General features: G+C 29.4%; 1 protein-coding gene and 1 pseudogene across 2 annotated transcripts; one reads left to right on the top strand and one right to left on the bottom strand.

Annotated features, from left to right (window-relative positions):
• Positions 1–3,509: 3,509 nt before the first annotated feature.
• LOC145002892 (ent-kaurene synthase 1, chloroplastic-like) lies at positions 3,510–7,232 on the top strand (annotated as a pseudogene). The gene is made up of 12 exons (XR_013661875.1): positions 3,510–3,611; positions 3,688–3,979; positions 4,087–4,273; positions 4,379–4,587; positions 4,779–4,899; positions 5,011–5,108; positions 5,351–5,714; positions 5,807–5,905; positions 6,036–6,251; positions 6,352–6,493; positions 6,584–6,829; positions 6,912–7,232. The product of XR_013661875.1 is annotated as an ent-kaurene synthase 1, chloroplastic-like (transcript).
• A 93-nt stretch (positions 7,233–7,325) lies between these two features.
• On the bottom strand, positions 7,326–10,962 carry LOC144999698 (uncharacterized). Its single transcript, XM_078958827.1, has 12 exons — positions 10,631–10,962; positions 9,891–10,009; positions 9,672–9,778; positions 9,497–9,584; positions 8,813–9,407; positions 8,669–8,723; positions 8,468–8,549; positions 8,235–8,315; positions 8,041–8,145; positions 7,897–7,946; positions 7,649–7,796; positions 7,326–7,580 (listed from the first exon to the last, which is right to left on the bottom strand). The coding sequence occupies exons 1-12, from the start codon at positions 10,779–10,781 to the stop codon at positions 7,509–7,511; spliced, it is 1,653 nt and encodes a 550-aa protein (XP_078814953.1). The 5' UTR covers positions 10,782–10,962; the 3' UTR covers positions 7,326–7,508.
• Between the last annotated feature and the right edge of the window lie 2,495 nt (positions 10,963–13,457).

The following is a 13,457-nucleotide window of genomic DNA, read 5'->3' as shown; positions in this document are numbered from 1 at the left end:
AAAAATTTTGTCAACATTTTCTCATTAAACTTGTTTTTTTTGCCTATATCTTAATCTTATAACCGGTTGGTGTGGGTTTAGCAGGTTTCCAGCGATCTTTGCATCTACGGTGATACTCTGATCATCTTCTTCGACGAGCCTCTGGTCAACATGATTTTTTCGACAAGTTGTAACACACACAAATAAGGTTTCAATTTTTCAAATTAACAACACAAGAACACACACATCACACCAGCTTTTTTTTCAAATAAAAAAATACAAAAACACACACACCTCAACTTCTTGATCGTCATTTTCATCAGCCACCACCACCACCAAGCTCTTCTTCCTCCCCCCCCCCCCCCCATCTCTTTATTAACAACTCAGTTTTGTTGTCTGGGTTTATTTATTTAAGCAACCCAAGCCACCATTAAAATCGTTTAATGTTCATCGTCTTCAACCTCCAAGCTACCATTAAAACCAAGACCTTCACCACCACAAACCTAGATCCTGTCTCAAGATATCTGCGACAACCTCCAATCAAACTTCATCGACGAGTCCTTCACTTTAGATTTTTTCCCTTTGTTTTGCTCTGATGATTAAAAGTCAAAAAAGTACAAACTATGCAACACAATGTACAAGCTCGTCGATAAATTATCCTTTGAGCCAACACAATGGAAGAGAAAGAGGCTGCAATCAAAATCGAAGAGGGTGGGTGTTGATTGCAGTGACAACAAGAAAGAAAAGAAGCATGTGATCGATTCTTCTTGTTCCTCAGACGCTTGGAGATCGAATTTGAAAGAGAAGATGAGTACCCTTCTTATTTGGTTCTTATTTTCATCAGAGAGCGCACAAAGACACAACAAGAAAAGAAAAAGGGATGCGGTCATACACATAGACAATCAAAGAAGCTGTGTGCGCTGGCATTCTCTTTTGTTGGGTGGTTTTACCCTTGGACGTGTTTTAAGTCAAATAAAGTCAGTTGTTTTGTTTTGTTTTATTTATTCATTTATACCATTTTAGTCGGTTTCCAGGTAACCTACCGATTACCAAATGTGAGTAAAGCTCTTGAATTTTCAAAAATGTTCGGATTTACCCTTAAGTTATCAAAAATGTTCGGATTTATCATTATTATTATTATTATTATATATTTTTAATACATTTTTAAATGTATAAAAATATTTTATACACACACTTTTATTAATATAAATATATTTTTAAAACTATATATACTTGTATTTAGTATTTATATACATTTGAAAGCTTATGTATTCCTTTGAACATATACATATATATATATATATATATATATATATATATATATATATATATATATATATATATATATATATATATATATATATATATATATCAAAAATGCATTTATTTGTATTTAGTAGGCGTAAATATACAATTACTTCATATAAAAATGTATTGTATACATATAAATATAAAAATACATACTTATAAGGTTTATATTGTATAAAAGATATAATTATATTTAAATATAAATATATATATATATATATATATATATTACTAAGTATAAATACGTATTTATTTCATATTTATATGCATACAATGGCTTTTATGTAAATAAATACATATTTATATTTGTTAAACAAAAATAAAAAGATTTTTAAATATATAAATATGTTTTTATTTGTATTTAATAGATATATTTATTTGTATTAAATTGTATTTAATATATACAAATATTTATTTATTTTCTATAAAAACTATCGTATACATATGAATATTAAATAAAAACATATTTATACATAGTAAGCAAACACCAAAAACGTTATTTTTTTTTTTGGTTGATGAGTCACCCAAAGAATTTAATATATATATATATATATATATATATATATATATATATATATATATATATATATATATATATATATATATATATATATATATATATATATATATATATATATATAGAGAGAGAGAGAGAGCTAGGTTCAAATGTGGATGGACATCTATTGTGCGGACGTGTGGATAGTGATATTCTATGAGAATTACTATCAGAATAAGTTGTTTAGAATGTGAATATATTCAACTTCACATAATTATTGTCATTTACATTCATTCTCACTAATTTTTATTTATTTTTGTTCTCATGGATCGTTTTTCGCTCATCTTCATTCTTATAGAATACGACTCAATAAACATCCTCACAAAATTCTGACAGAATATAAATAATAATAATAAAAAAGTCTATAATAACCATATAGACGATTTAATTTGTGAGAATGTGTAATAATGACAATAGTTATGCAAGATTGAATGTATTCACATTATCAAACAACATATTTTCTTTGTTATTTTCACAGAATAGCATTGTCCACACACCCGCAGAGTAGTTGTTCATCCACATTATAACCTAGCTCTCTCTCTCTCTCTCTCTCTCTCTCTCTCTCTCTCTATATATATATATATATATATATATATATATATATATATATATATATATATATATATATATATATATATATATATATATATATGTTAAAATTCATATAAACGAACTAAATACATATTTATACTTAGTAATATGTACAAATACAAATAATTATATCTCTTATTCAATATAAACCTTATAAATTTATATTTTATATTTATATGTATATACTATATTTTTATACGAAATGCATATATATTAATACCTACTATATACAAATAAATATATTTTTAATATATAAATACATTTTTAAAGGCGTACATTAGCTTTCAAATGTATATAAATACTAAATAAAAGTAAATATATTTTTAAATATTAAATACAAGTAAATATATTTTTGAAATCTATAAAAATATTATTATACATTTAAAAACGTATTTAAAAATATACGTATAAAATATTTTTATACATTTAAAACCGTATTAAACATATATAATAATAATAGTAATAATAATAATAATAATAATAATAATAATAATACGAATAAATCCAAACATTTTTTATAACTTAAGGGTAAATTGGAGCATTTTTGAAAACTCAAAGGCTTTATTAGCATTAGATAACTAGTAGGTTAGCTTGAAACGGGCTAAAAGGGTATAAATGAACAAATTAAACAAAATATTTGATATTACTGGACCTAAAACATATTCACGGGTAAAACCAATATTTTTATGCAAACTTCCCTTTGTTGGGCAGAGAGAGAGAGAGAGAGAGAGTTTGATTTCGCCGGAAAAATCATGAACGCTGAAGGCTCGCCGGAGGTATCAAATACATCGAAAACCGGCTAAACTTCGGGTCATAAGGAAGTTTTTAATAGTTCGATGTGAAAATGTGAAAAAATAAATAAATAAATAAATAAGAAAAATTAAAAAAAAAAAATATTTTACCAAGTCATTATTCCATATAGGAATGTCTTTGTAGGTCAGTATCAATTGTGATAAATTTATTTCTTGTCCCTATATATGGTTCATCAATCCATATGTCTCCGCTCCACAGACCTAAAGCCTTAACTGAATACTCATCCTTCTTTCTTTGTAGTTAACAAACACACAAATACACAATGCAAGTCTCCTGCTTTAACAATCGTTTTCCTTTTCAACCCCAGTACTCCTTGCATCATCATCAAGATTCTTCTTTACAAGAAGCTAATCCTGCAGTTGTGGTATGTTTTGCTAGCTCCATTTTGTATCATAAATATCCCTCAAAATATCAAACTGTTAACTATAAACATGATGCAGACCTTTGATATGACAAAAGAAAAAATTCGGAAACTATTCAACAATGTGGAACTTTCTGTTTCTTCATATGACACAGCGTGGGTGGCTATGGTCCCTTCTCCAAACTCTCCTGATTCCCCTTGTTTCCCTGATTGCCTCAACTGGTTGATGGAAAATCAGCTTAACGATGGTTCATGGGGAGGGGGTCTTCTTCATCACCATTCCTCATTACCTAAAGATACTCTTGCTTCAACTTTAGCATGTGTTGTTGCATTGAAACGATGGAATGCTGGAGAACACCAAATTAACAGAGGTATGTATGTATGTATGTATGTATGTATGTATGTATGTAGATGGATATTGGCTTTCTTCAATTCTGTTAATTAATGTTGTCAGCATAAACGAACAATATTATGTCAGGTCTATGTTTCATCGACTCAAATTTTGCTTCAGCTACTGACAAGAATGATCAACGTTCTCCATTTGGTTTTGACATCATATTTCCTCGTATGTTTGAGTATGCAAAGGACTTGAACATACACTTTTCTTTACATCAAAAAGATTTGATGAGCGTGATGCTATACAAGAGAGATTTGGAGATCACAAGGTATATATGCACTATATATCCATATCTATGTTTCTCCCATTGTGAAAATGATGACATGACTAATCAAGAAGACTCTTACGAATCTTTATTTGTTATCATCTTAAGATGTAATTCACAGGGAAGGGAAGCTTATTTGGCATACATTTCAGAAGGACTTGGAAATTACTATGACTTGAAAATGGTGAAGAAATACCAGATGAAGAATGGATCTGTTTTGAACTCGCCTTCAGCAACTGCAGCTCTTCTTATTCATCATCAAAATGCTGGATGCCTTAATTATCTAAGATCTCTTATCAGCAAGTTTGGGAATGCAGGTAGTCATTTCATGTTATCATCAATCTTATATATATATATATATATATATATATATATATATATATATATATATATATATATATATATATATATATATATATATATATATATATATATATATATATATATATATATCTTATGCATGTCTCATACATTTTGCTAACAAATTTTATTGGTGAATCGATCATAGTCCCAACAGTTTATCCTTTTGATATATATGCACGCCTTTGCATGGTTGACAAACTTCAAAGTCTGGGAATCTCACGACATTTCAGGGTGGAAATCCAAAATGTTTTAGATGAAACATATAGGTGATCTTTTAGAAGTTCATTTTTTTTTTAAATCAGAATATATATATATATATATATATATATATATATATATATCTTGGGTTAGAAATATGACATGTTCCATATGATTAGATGTTGGGTGAAGGGAGATGAACAAATATTCATGGATATTGTCACTTGTGCTCTAGCCTTTCGAGTATTAAGGACTAATGGATATGAAGTTTCCTCTGGTATAGTACAATATTTGCATTAATTATTGTATATGGAAAAAAATTATTGTGTACAAATCCAACAAAACATAAGGCACGTTGTGACATGTATTTGAACTATGAAAATTTATTCATAGGAAGAAATTAAAATAACAACACCACCACCAGTTGCTAATTAACTACTACAGGAACATATATTAATTATATATAAGTAAGCTTTCCACTAAATTTTTTTTTTTTTTTTTGTCGTTTTCATGGTGTAGATCGATTGGCTGAAATTACCAAACAGCCTTTTGATGACGTGTATGCAGCGGTTCAAATGTGTAACGCATCACAGATTATGCATCAAGAAGAGTTGGCTTTTGGGGAAGCGAAAGATTTCCTTGACCAAACAATATTAAATGCTTCAATCTTTTCACTTTTCAGAGGTATTATAAAATTGACTTTTGACTTCATCAAAAAAAAAAACAAAAAAACAAAAAGAATCTCTCTTTTCTTATATTAATTAAATCAGGTGGAGGAAGCGCCTAGGTTCCCCTTCAATGCCAGTGTCGAACGCATCTCTACTAGAAGAAACATAGAGCATTACAATGTCGACACTACAAGAACTTTAAAAACTACATTTCGGTGAGGTGTCAACCACATGTAAATTGTAATGAGAATCTTTTTTTTTTTTTTTTAATTTTTTTTAATGATCAATACTTGTTGTAATCGGTCAGTTCATCAAACATAAGCAACACGGATTACATAAGGTTGGCAGTGGAAGATTTCAACGCATGCCAATCTATTCATCGTGTAGAATTGGAAGGTCTTGAAAGGTACGTGCATGGTGTTAGATTTTCTATCAACACAGATCGATATATAAACTTTTAATTATGTCATAATATATCAACTTTAATATCAAAGTGGACCCCATTGATAGATTATAAACAAGTAATTAATTTATAGGTGGGTGGTAGAGAATAGACTCGACAAGCTCAAATTTGTTAGACAGAGAGCAGCTTACTGTTACTTCTCTGTTGCTTCAACGCTTTCCACCCCTGAGCTATCTGATGCTCGTATTTCATGGACCAAAAGTAGCATCCTCACCGGAGTAATTGATGACTTCTTTGATGTTGGAGGCTCCATGGATGAGTTGGTGAACCTCATTCAGTGTGTTGAAAAGTATATTATCCTTATATAATCCCTCAACCATGCATGCATATTATTCATATTTGTAACATGCTCTTAATTCAAGTTCTAAACTTGTTATTATCGACTTCAGATGGCATGTAAATGTTGACAACGATTGTTGTTCGAATGAGGTCCGCATTATATTTTTAGCACTTAAGGATGCGGTGATATGGATTGGAGAAGAAGCTTATAAACGCCAAAATAGAAGCGTAACAAATCATGTTATTGAAACTGTAAAATGCAATCCTTCAATTCCCCTATACATTTGATTATTTGTTTTGACATTTATAGTAGTTAATTACATCTGTCTCATTTTTTGATAGTGGTTGAATTTGATGCAAAGTATGTTGAGGGAAGCAATATGGTCGAGAGATAAATCGGTTCCTACAATGAATGAATATATGGAAAATGGTTATGTATCAGTTGCATTAGGTCCGATTGTACTTCCAGCTCTTTACTTTGTTGGGCCAAAACTGTCAAAGGATGTTGTTGAGAGCTCTGAATATTATAACTTGTTTAAGCTAATGAGTACTCAGGGACGTATTTTGAATGATATCCAAAGCTATAAGGTATGTATAATATTTTACACTTTGTTGGATTTATGTTAGAAATGTTGATCCTAATAAGGGGTTATATGAGCAAATGATATAGAGAGAACTAGAGGCGGGAAAACTGAATGCTGTGACATTGCACACGAGTGATGAACAAGAGGCTGTAGAGGAGATGAAGAAGATGATTAACAGCAAGAGGGGACAACTTCTGAAGTTAGTTGTGCAAGTAGAAGGAAGCGTTGTTCCAAGAGCATGTAAGGATGTATTTTGGAGTACAAGCAATGTGTTAAATCTCTTTTATGCTACAGAAGATGGGTTCACTGGAAATAGCATCCTTGATACTGTTAAGGAAGTCATTTATCGACCTGTATCACCCACCCAAAAATTATATGTGAAGTAGTTATGATTTAAAGAAAAATAAGAAAGCAAAGTATGGAGAAGTTTGTAGCAACTTGGATGACTTCACTTTTGTAAGCAAAATGGAACACAAACAAGCTAAAAGGACTAAAACATGTGTTGATAAGTAGTGAATTGTCTAAAGGTAATCTGTGTTTACAACATTCTATGCACATGGTACAAGACCCCAAACACTCATCATGTCTCATATACCAAATAGTCCTACATCATTTACATCAAAAGGGAGCTGAGTTTAAAAATCACACGTGTGCCCAAATAGTATCTATCTATCCCAAGTTTCTCACATCACAGTGCACTTGTCCTTGTCCTTTGAAGGCTTTGGATCCTGCCTAGGCCTCGATGGATGCACATGCTGTCAGATAAAAAAAAAAAAGATTAAAAGTGAAAATAAATAAATAAAAGTAAACGAAAGTAGGTTACCTGGGGACCCACAACAAGCCCCGAACGTGAAGTGGTAGGTGACTGTGGCAAAACACGTTCACGTTGTGGTTGTTGTTGTTGTTGTTGTTGTTGTTGTTGTTGTTCGAATTCTTGTTGTTGAAGGGCAATGGCTAATTGCATATCAGAGCTGTCATAAAATGACATATATTAATATTATAAGCATTGTACTTTCTATATAATATATTATTACACATTATAGCATTGTACTTTGAAATTGAATTAATTACCTCAGACCAGCGTTTCCTTGTCCGGAATTGTCAATTCTTGCGAGATAATCCTGGAATATAAAATTTAAAAATTAGAATTATGGAAAATAAATAAATTAATTAATTAATTAAAATTTAAAATAAGGGAAGTAAGAAGTAAAATACAGCAGTATTAGCCATCACATTCTGCTCATCCCATGTGCTTGTTTCTTGATTTTGTGGATTGAATTTCTTGAAGTTATCATTAACAAACACTGTATCACCATTCACCTGAAAGTGTATGTTAAATTTTTCCCCATTACTTCAATAATATTCATTCTACCCCCTAAACATATAATTTTTGGAGAGACTATATATACCTCATTCAGTTTTTCCCATACCAAATCAGGTTGATTTAAGTAGCCTTGATCTGTAGCTAAAATGTATAGTTCACCTTCAAACTGAAAACAACTTGAGATTAATAAAAAATATATATATATATATATATATATATATATATATATATATATATATATATATATATATATATATATATATATATATATATATATATAGAAATTGTTAATCTACCAAATTAAAAAAAATAACAAACCTTGAACATGGTATTGAAGTGGTTATTTCTGAAAAACACACAAAGTTCCCGATCTTTTAAACCATCTTGAAGGGAAAAAAGGCTGCAAGTATTGCAACACCAAAAGAAAAGAAAGTCCTCCTAGTAAGCAACATAAATCATCATCTTGTTTTATAAAGAAAAATAAATTTAAATTTACAAAAAAAACTAAGCAAAATATACCCATATATAGTCAACTGACTCGCATTGTTGTTCAGAAAACTCCTAATCACTTCCCCTATAAATGAAAACACCACAAAATTTAAGCAATTTCTTTTATAACTTTTCAAAAATGAAATCAATTTACTTTTATCAATACTTGCATACCTTGTTTTGCAGTAGTCTCTAGCCTTTCATTTGTTGTAGTGTTTGATTTATCTCCAATTAAAGATTCAGATTCAAGAATATTTTGTGACATGTCCTTTGATGATTCCAAAACCACATTATGTGGTATCTTTTCATCAATCTTGATTTTTTCTACTTCATTTACATTGGTGTTTGAAGTTGATTGGTCAGAAATCTTTTTATCTCCTTCTGAATCATGCAAAAGGGTATCAACAGGAGGTGAAGGATCTGATCCAGACAAACTAAGTGAAATGTTTTCCGTTTTTGCCCCTGCTTCTAAGCTACTTTCCTCACTCCCATCTTTCTTTTCTTGCTTCTCTGTTACACAAGCATCCATTTCTTTACCATGGCTTTCCTTTTCATCTTCAAAAGTTATTAAATCATCAGTTGTTGAAAGTTTCATAGCTGCTAATAGTTCATTTTCCTCTTCAAGATCTCTTCTTTCTATTTTCTCAACAGAATCTTGTTCATGATTCTTTAAAGAAACACGTGTCATATTTTGAGTTTCAAGAGCAACCAGTTCTCCCATCAGGGTATTGTAGGATTTTGACCCAATGGCATTTGAAGTATCAGAATCCTGACACCAATATTGTATATTTAAATTATATTTCATGCTGAACATATTCATATTGCATGTGTGTATTTAAATGCAGAATCAGAATGTACCTGTGGATCAACAATCCAACCATGATAAAGTGGAATGTCTAACAGATCAAATATTGCACACTCCCTTGTGAACTCAAAATCATTGATTCTGTAAAAGTTCAAAGATTTGCAAGTTGTGAATCTGGAATTATGAAGGGGAAAATATAGAGAGATGAACTAGTAAGAAAAAGCATACCTTGTAAATTTGATGTTCACATCAATGCCAGTTGTAAGTTGAGGGAGTAAATCAATGGCATCGGCTATGTTCTGTTGTTGATTTTCAACATACCCTTCATCTTTGTTCTGTAACAAATTAAAAAGGACCAAAATCAATCAGAACAAGAATGCTCTCCTTTCTACTTGTTCATCTTAGCAGCAAAGAATATATGTGTATAAAAAAAGAGGTTTCACTTACATTCACATTACTGTTTGAATCAATTAATCTTTCAGCCACAAGTGAAAGCAATTTTTCCTGTGATACTTCAGCTACATCTGGGCTCAGACTTAAATTGTTTCTCAATGAGAGAATGTTACCTACCATAAATTGCAAACTTTGATTATCAAATTGTAGTTTTATCTATATGATCCATCAGGTTAATAAAAAGCACACAATCCCAATCAAATAAACTGTTTTTGGCTCCAACTTTTTCCAAATCATGAAACTAGTTAGTCACAGTTATGAACTATACTTTGAAATCATGCGATCCTTAATAATGATACAAGCAAGTTGATTACCAGATTGCAATCATATCATTGAATAAAACCTCGAAATTCTGTGAGAAGACCCAAATTAACTAAAAATTAGGTATGAAGTTAAATACAGTTGAATCAATAATCACTTCTCTCCAAACCTTAACATAATGTTGAGATTTTGACCTAAATTTTGAATGAACGGCGATTGTGTACCAATTAAGTAATCAGCAACAAAACAACTGTTTAAAGTAACGAGTTAACTTAAACTTGTAATCGCTGCTAGTGATTCTTAAAACGTACGCTAATTCCAATCTAAACACGTCACGACACCGTGCAAAGCCCCTACTAATTAAATCACCATCGATCATTAAGTAATTCAAACATTCAACCAATCTATTTCAATAATCACTTAGGCAAAACTAATAAACCCTAAAAAGGAGTAAAAGAGTTTTAGATGATTACAGATAGCGAGAAGAGGACATGGACCATTGTCCTTCTGAAGTATAATCGGAGTACTTCTTCCAAAGAACTGAATTATTTTCGTTTTATGCATCATATCTTTAACCGTCGGCGTCTCTTCTCGATTCATCTGCTCATTCGACGGCGACGCCATTTCCGATGACTCTTTTAGCAGCTTCTTCTGAGACTTATGCGCAGAATACTATGTATATGTGTGGCTTTCGTGTGTATTTGTGAGTGGATTTGAGAGGTTAAAGAGATAAAAGCAACGCAGATTGGAGTTTGAGAAGATGCCAAAGAGAGAATCTGGTGATCGGAGGATGAGAGTTTATATAGAGATGGAGGGAGGGAAGAAGAAAATGGAGAATTTAATTTTCTTCACGTGACGGTGAAAAAAAACACACCCTTTATTTAATCGTTTTTGGCAATTTTGCCCCTTCTTCTTTAGCTTGTTACTAATTTTGTTGATTCAATTCCATTTTTAGGAAGGCAAAATGTAAGAATCTTATTCTTAATGAATTCTTATTTTAGAGAATACAATTTATTAATATCTAATTATTTATGACATAATTATATAACTAAATAAGATATATGGCTACCAAATAAAGAACTAGTAGAACTAGATGCCAATAAACAGTATTATAAAAATTTCCATTAATTATGGTACTCGATCGATTACATAATACTTAGTAATTAATCTTGATCTAATATCGTAACAAAATAAATTAATACCATCGATTAGACAACATTTATATTTTTTTAGTCATGTTAACTTATTTGTTATGATGTTAGACGTATTTATTTACATTGTTATGATATTATTCATATTTAGTTATTAAAAAATTAACTCTTTTACATTTTATGATTCACAACTAGACCCCTATTAATCACTCGCTAAACCGACTAATCTCTAATCTCTAGTTTCTTATTGACCAACTTAGTTTTACCAAACAACTTTTACAACATTGTCAATAAATTATTAATATACCCTTTATGTAACTATAAACTAAAAACTTAAGCTTTTATATGTTGGTTTTGAAGGTATATTATTTAAGATACAAATTAGCATTCCATACATACTTTTGCATTTAATATACCATTTTTAACATGGCTAATTGCAAATAATTTTGAGCAACTTTTTTTTTCTAATTTTTTATGTGGTCAGAAAGTTTGGAATTCATGTAAAAGTGTTTGACATTGAGCTTCGCAAAAAAATATATAAAATAATAAGCTGTGGCTGCCATTATGTGGATTAGTTAGAATTTAAAAAACTAATAAACTTTATGTATATTATCTTAAAAATTCTAAAGTTTTGAAAATATATAAAATAATAAACTACATGATTGCTGTTACGTGCGTCTTAACATTTGTTTGGATGATTTGGAATTGGAGGTATTGGAACAATATGGTCTTTTAGTTGTCTAACTTTTTAGGAAATAGTATTTTTGAGGAATTGTACTTACGTCTTTTGATTAGTTTTTGCATACAAACAAAAACATTAATATCGTTTAATTTGTGTAGTTGTAGAACCTAATGCTAAATAACTATTTGTAATTGGTCTTTATCTAGTTAACCTAATGCTAAATATATGTGTAATTAGACTTTATCTAGTTCTTTTTGTTAGTTGGCTTCTAATAAAAGTTAAGTTGTTTAATAAAATTGAACTTTTGATCAATTGGTTTATATTATTTGCATTTAACCATTGTATTTGTTTTAGGTTATATATTTATAAAACTAGGTGTAAGATTCATGTATTATATGGGTTTAATTAAAAAAAATAAATATAAAATTTTAACAATTTGAAAAGTTTAATTTATAAAAAAAATAAGAAAATTTTGAATTATTAAATTAATGAGACTTTAATGTATTGAATACATTACATATATAAACTTTTTTCAAATAAATACTTACATATATATTAACTTACACATTAAATGTGGAATTTTAATTTAATAAAATGAAAAATACAATAAAATGATAAGTGGAAAATAAAAAATTTAAAAATTCTAAAAAATGTCATGTGTCCAAATGAAGTAGAAGAGGACATGTGGCAAAAAAAAATATTTATTTATTATACTAGAAGTTATAAGATTTGATTCAATTCTGCAAATATTAAACGAGTGGATTTAAGTACATAGTTGTAAAAACACATTGAAATTCTAATTATGTATCTCAAAAAAATAATAACATCATTATTACGTATATTCAAAGAACTAAAAATGTATAGTTTACATTTTATACCTAGAAGTCTGAAAAAGAAGAGTTTTAAGTTTTAACATTTTGAACCGTGATTGCATTAGTTTGTTTGTTTGTAGATTAAGATTGCAGTTGGCTTGACAACTTGGCACTAAATATTATGTTGCGATTAAGATTTGAAATATTAATTTGATGAATTTTATTTGTATTGGAGTTTTTAACTTTTCAAGATATTGTATTATAATAACTTAGGTAAAAATCTATAAATATATAACTATATATTTATTTTTTTTTTAATCAATTTGTTTGTATTAGAAATTTAGAATACTATATTACTATTGCTATCATTATAACTTCTTTAAAAAAATAGTAAACCATATTATCTGAACGACTTATGTCAATCCCTCCCAAGGTCTACATGGTAGGTCAGATGAGCAACAATAATAATATTTTTTGGTAAATCGGGGTTTGAACCATTAACCTTCTACGTGAAATTCTGTTTTTCAACAAACAAGCTCTTATCGGCTTTTGTTGGAGGAATTATATGTCTTTGGAAATCACATCTAAACACCCCTTTAGGTTTTGAATTCTAAAAAAAAATCAATATTCCAATTGTTTTGGAAAATAGTACATC

This window comes from Lactuca saligna, chromosome 6 (genome assembly GCF_052625555.1).
Source record: "Lactuca saligna cultivar CGN05327 chromosome 6, ASM5262555v1, whole genome shotgun sequence".
Lineage (NCBI taxonomy): Eukaryota > Viridiplantae > Streptophyta > Magnoliopsida > Asterales > Asteraceae > Lactuca > Lactuca saligna.
The sequence above is the reverse complement of the archived record's forward strand: the minus strand, read 5'-3'. Positions and strand labels throughout refer to the sequence as shown.

Coding starts and splice junctions, on each gene's coding strand:
- LOC144999698 (XM_078958827.1), bottom strand. CDS start 10,781: ATGGCGTCGCCGTCGAATGAGCAGATGAATCGAGAAGAGACGCCGACG. Junction 8,146..8,234: donor TATGGGAAAAACTGAATGAG/GTATATATAGTC, acceptor ATACACTTTCAG/GTGAATGGTGATACAGTGTT. Junction 7,797..7,896: donor CAAGGAAACGCTGGTCTGAG/GTAATTAATTCA, acceptor ATTTTATGACAG/CTCTGATATGCAATTAGCCA.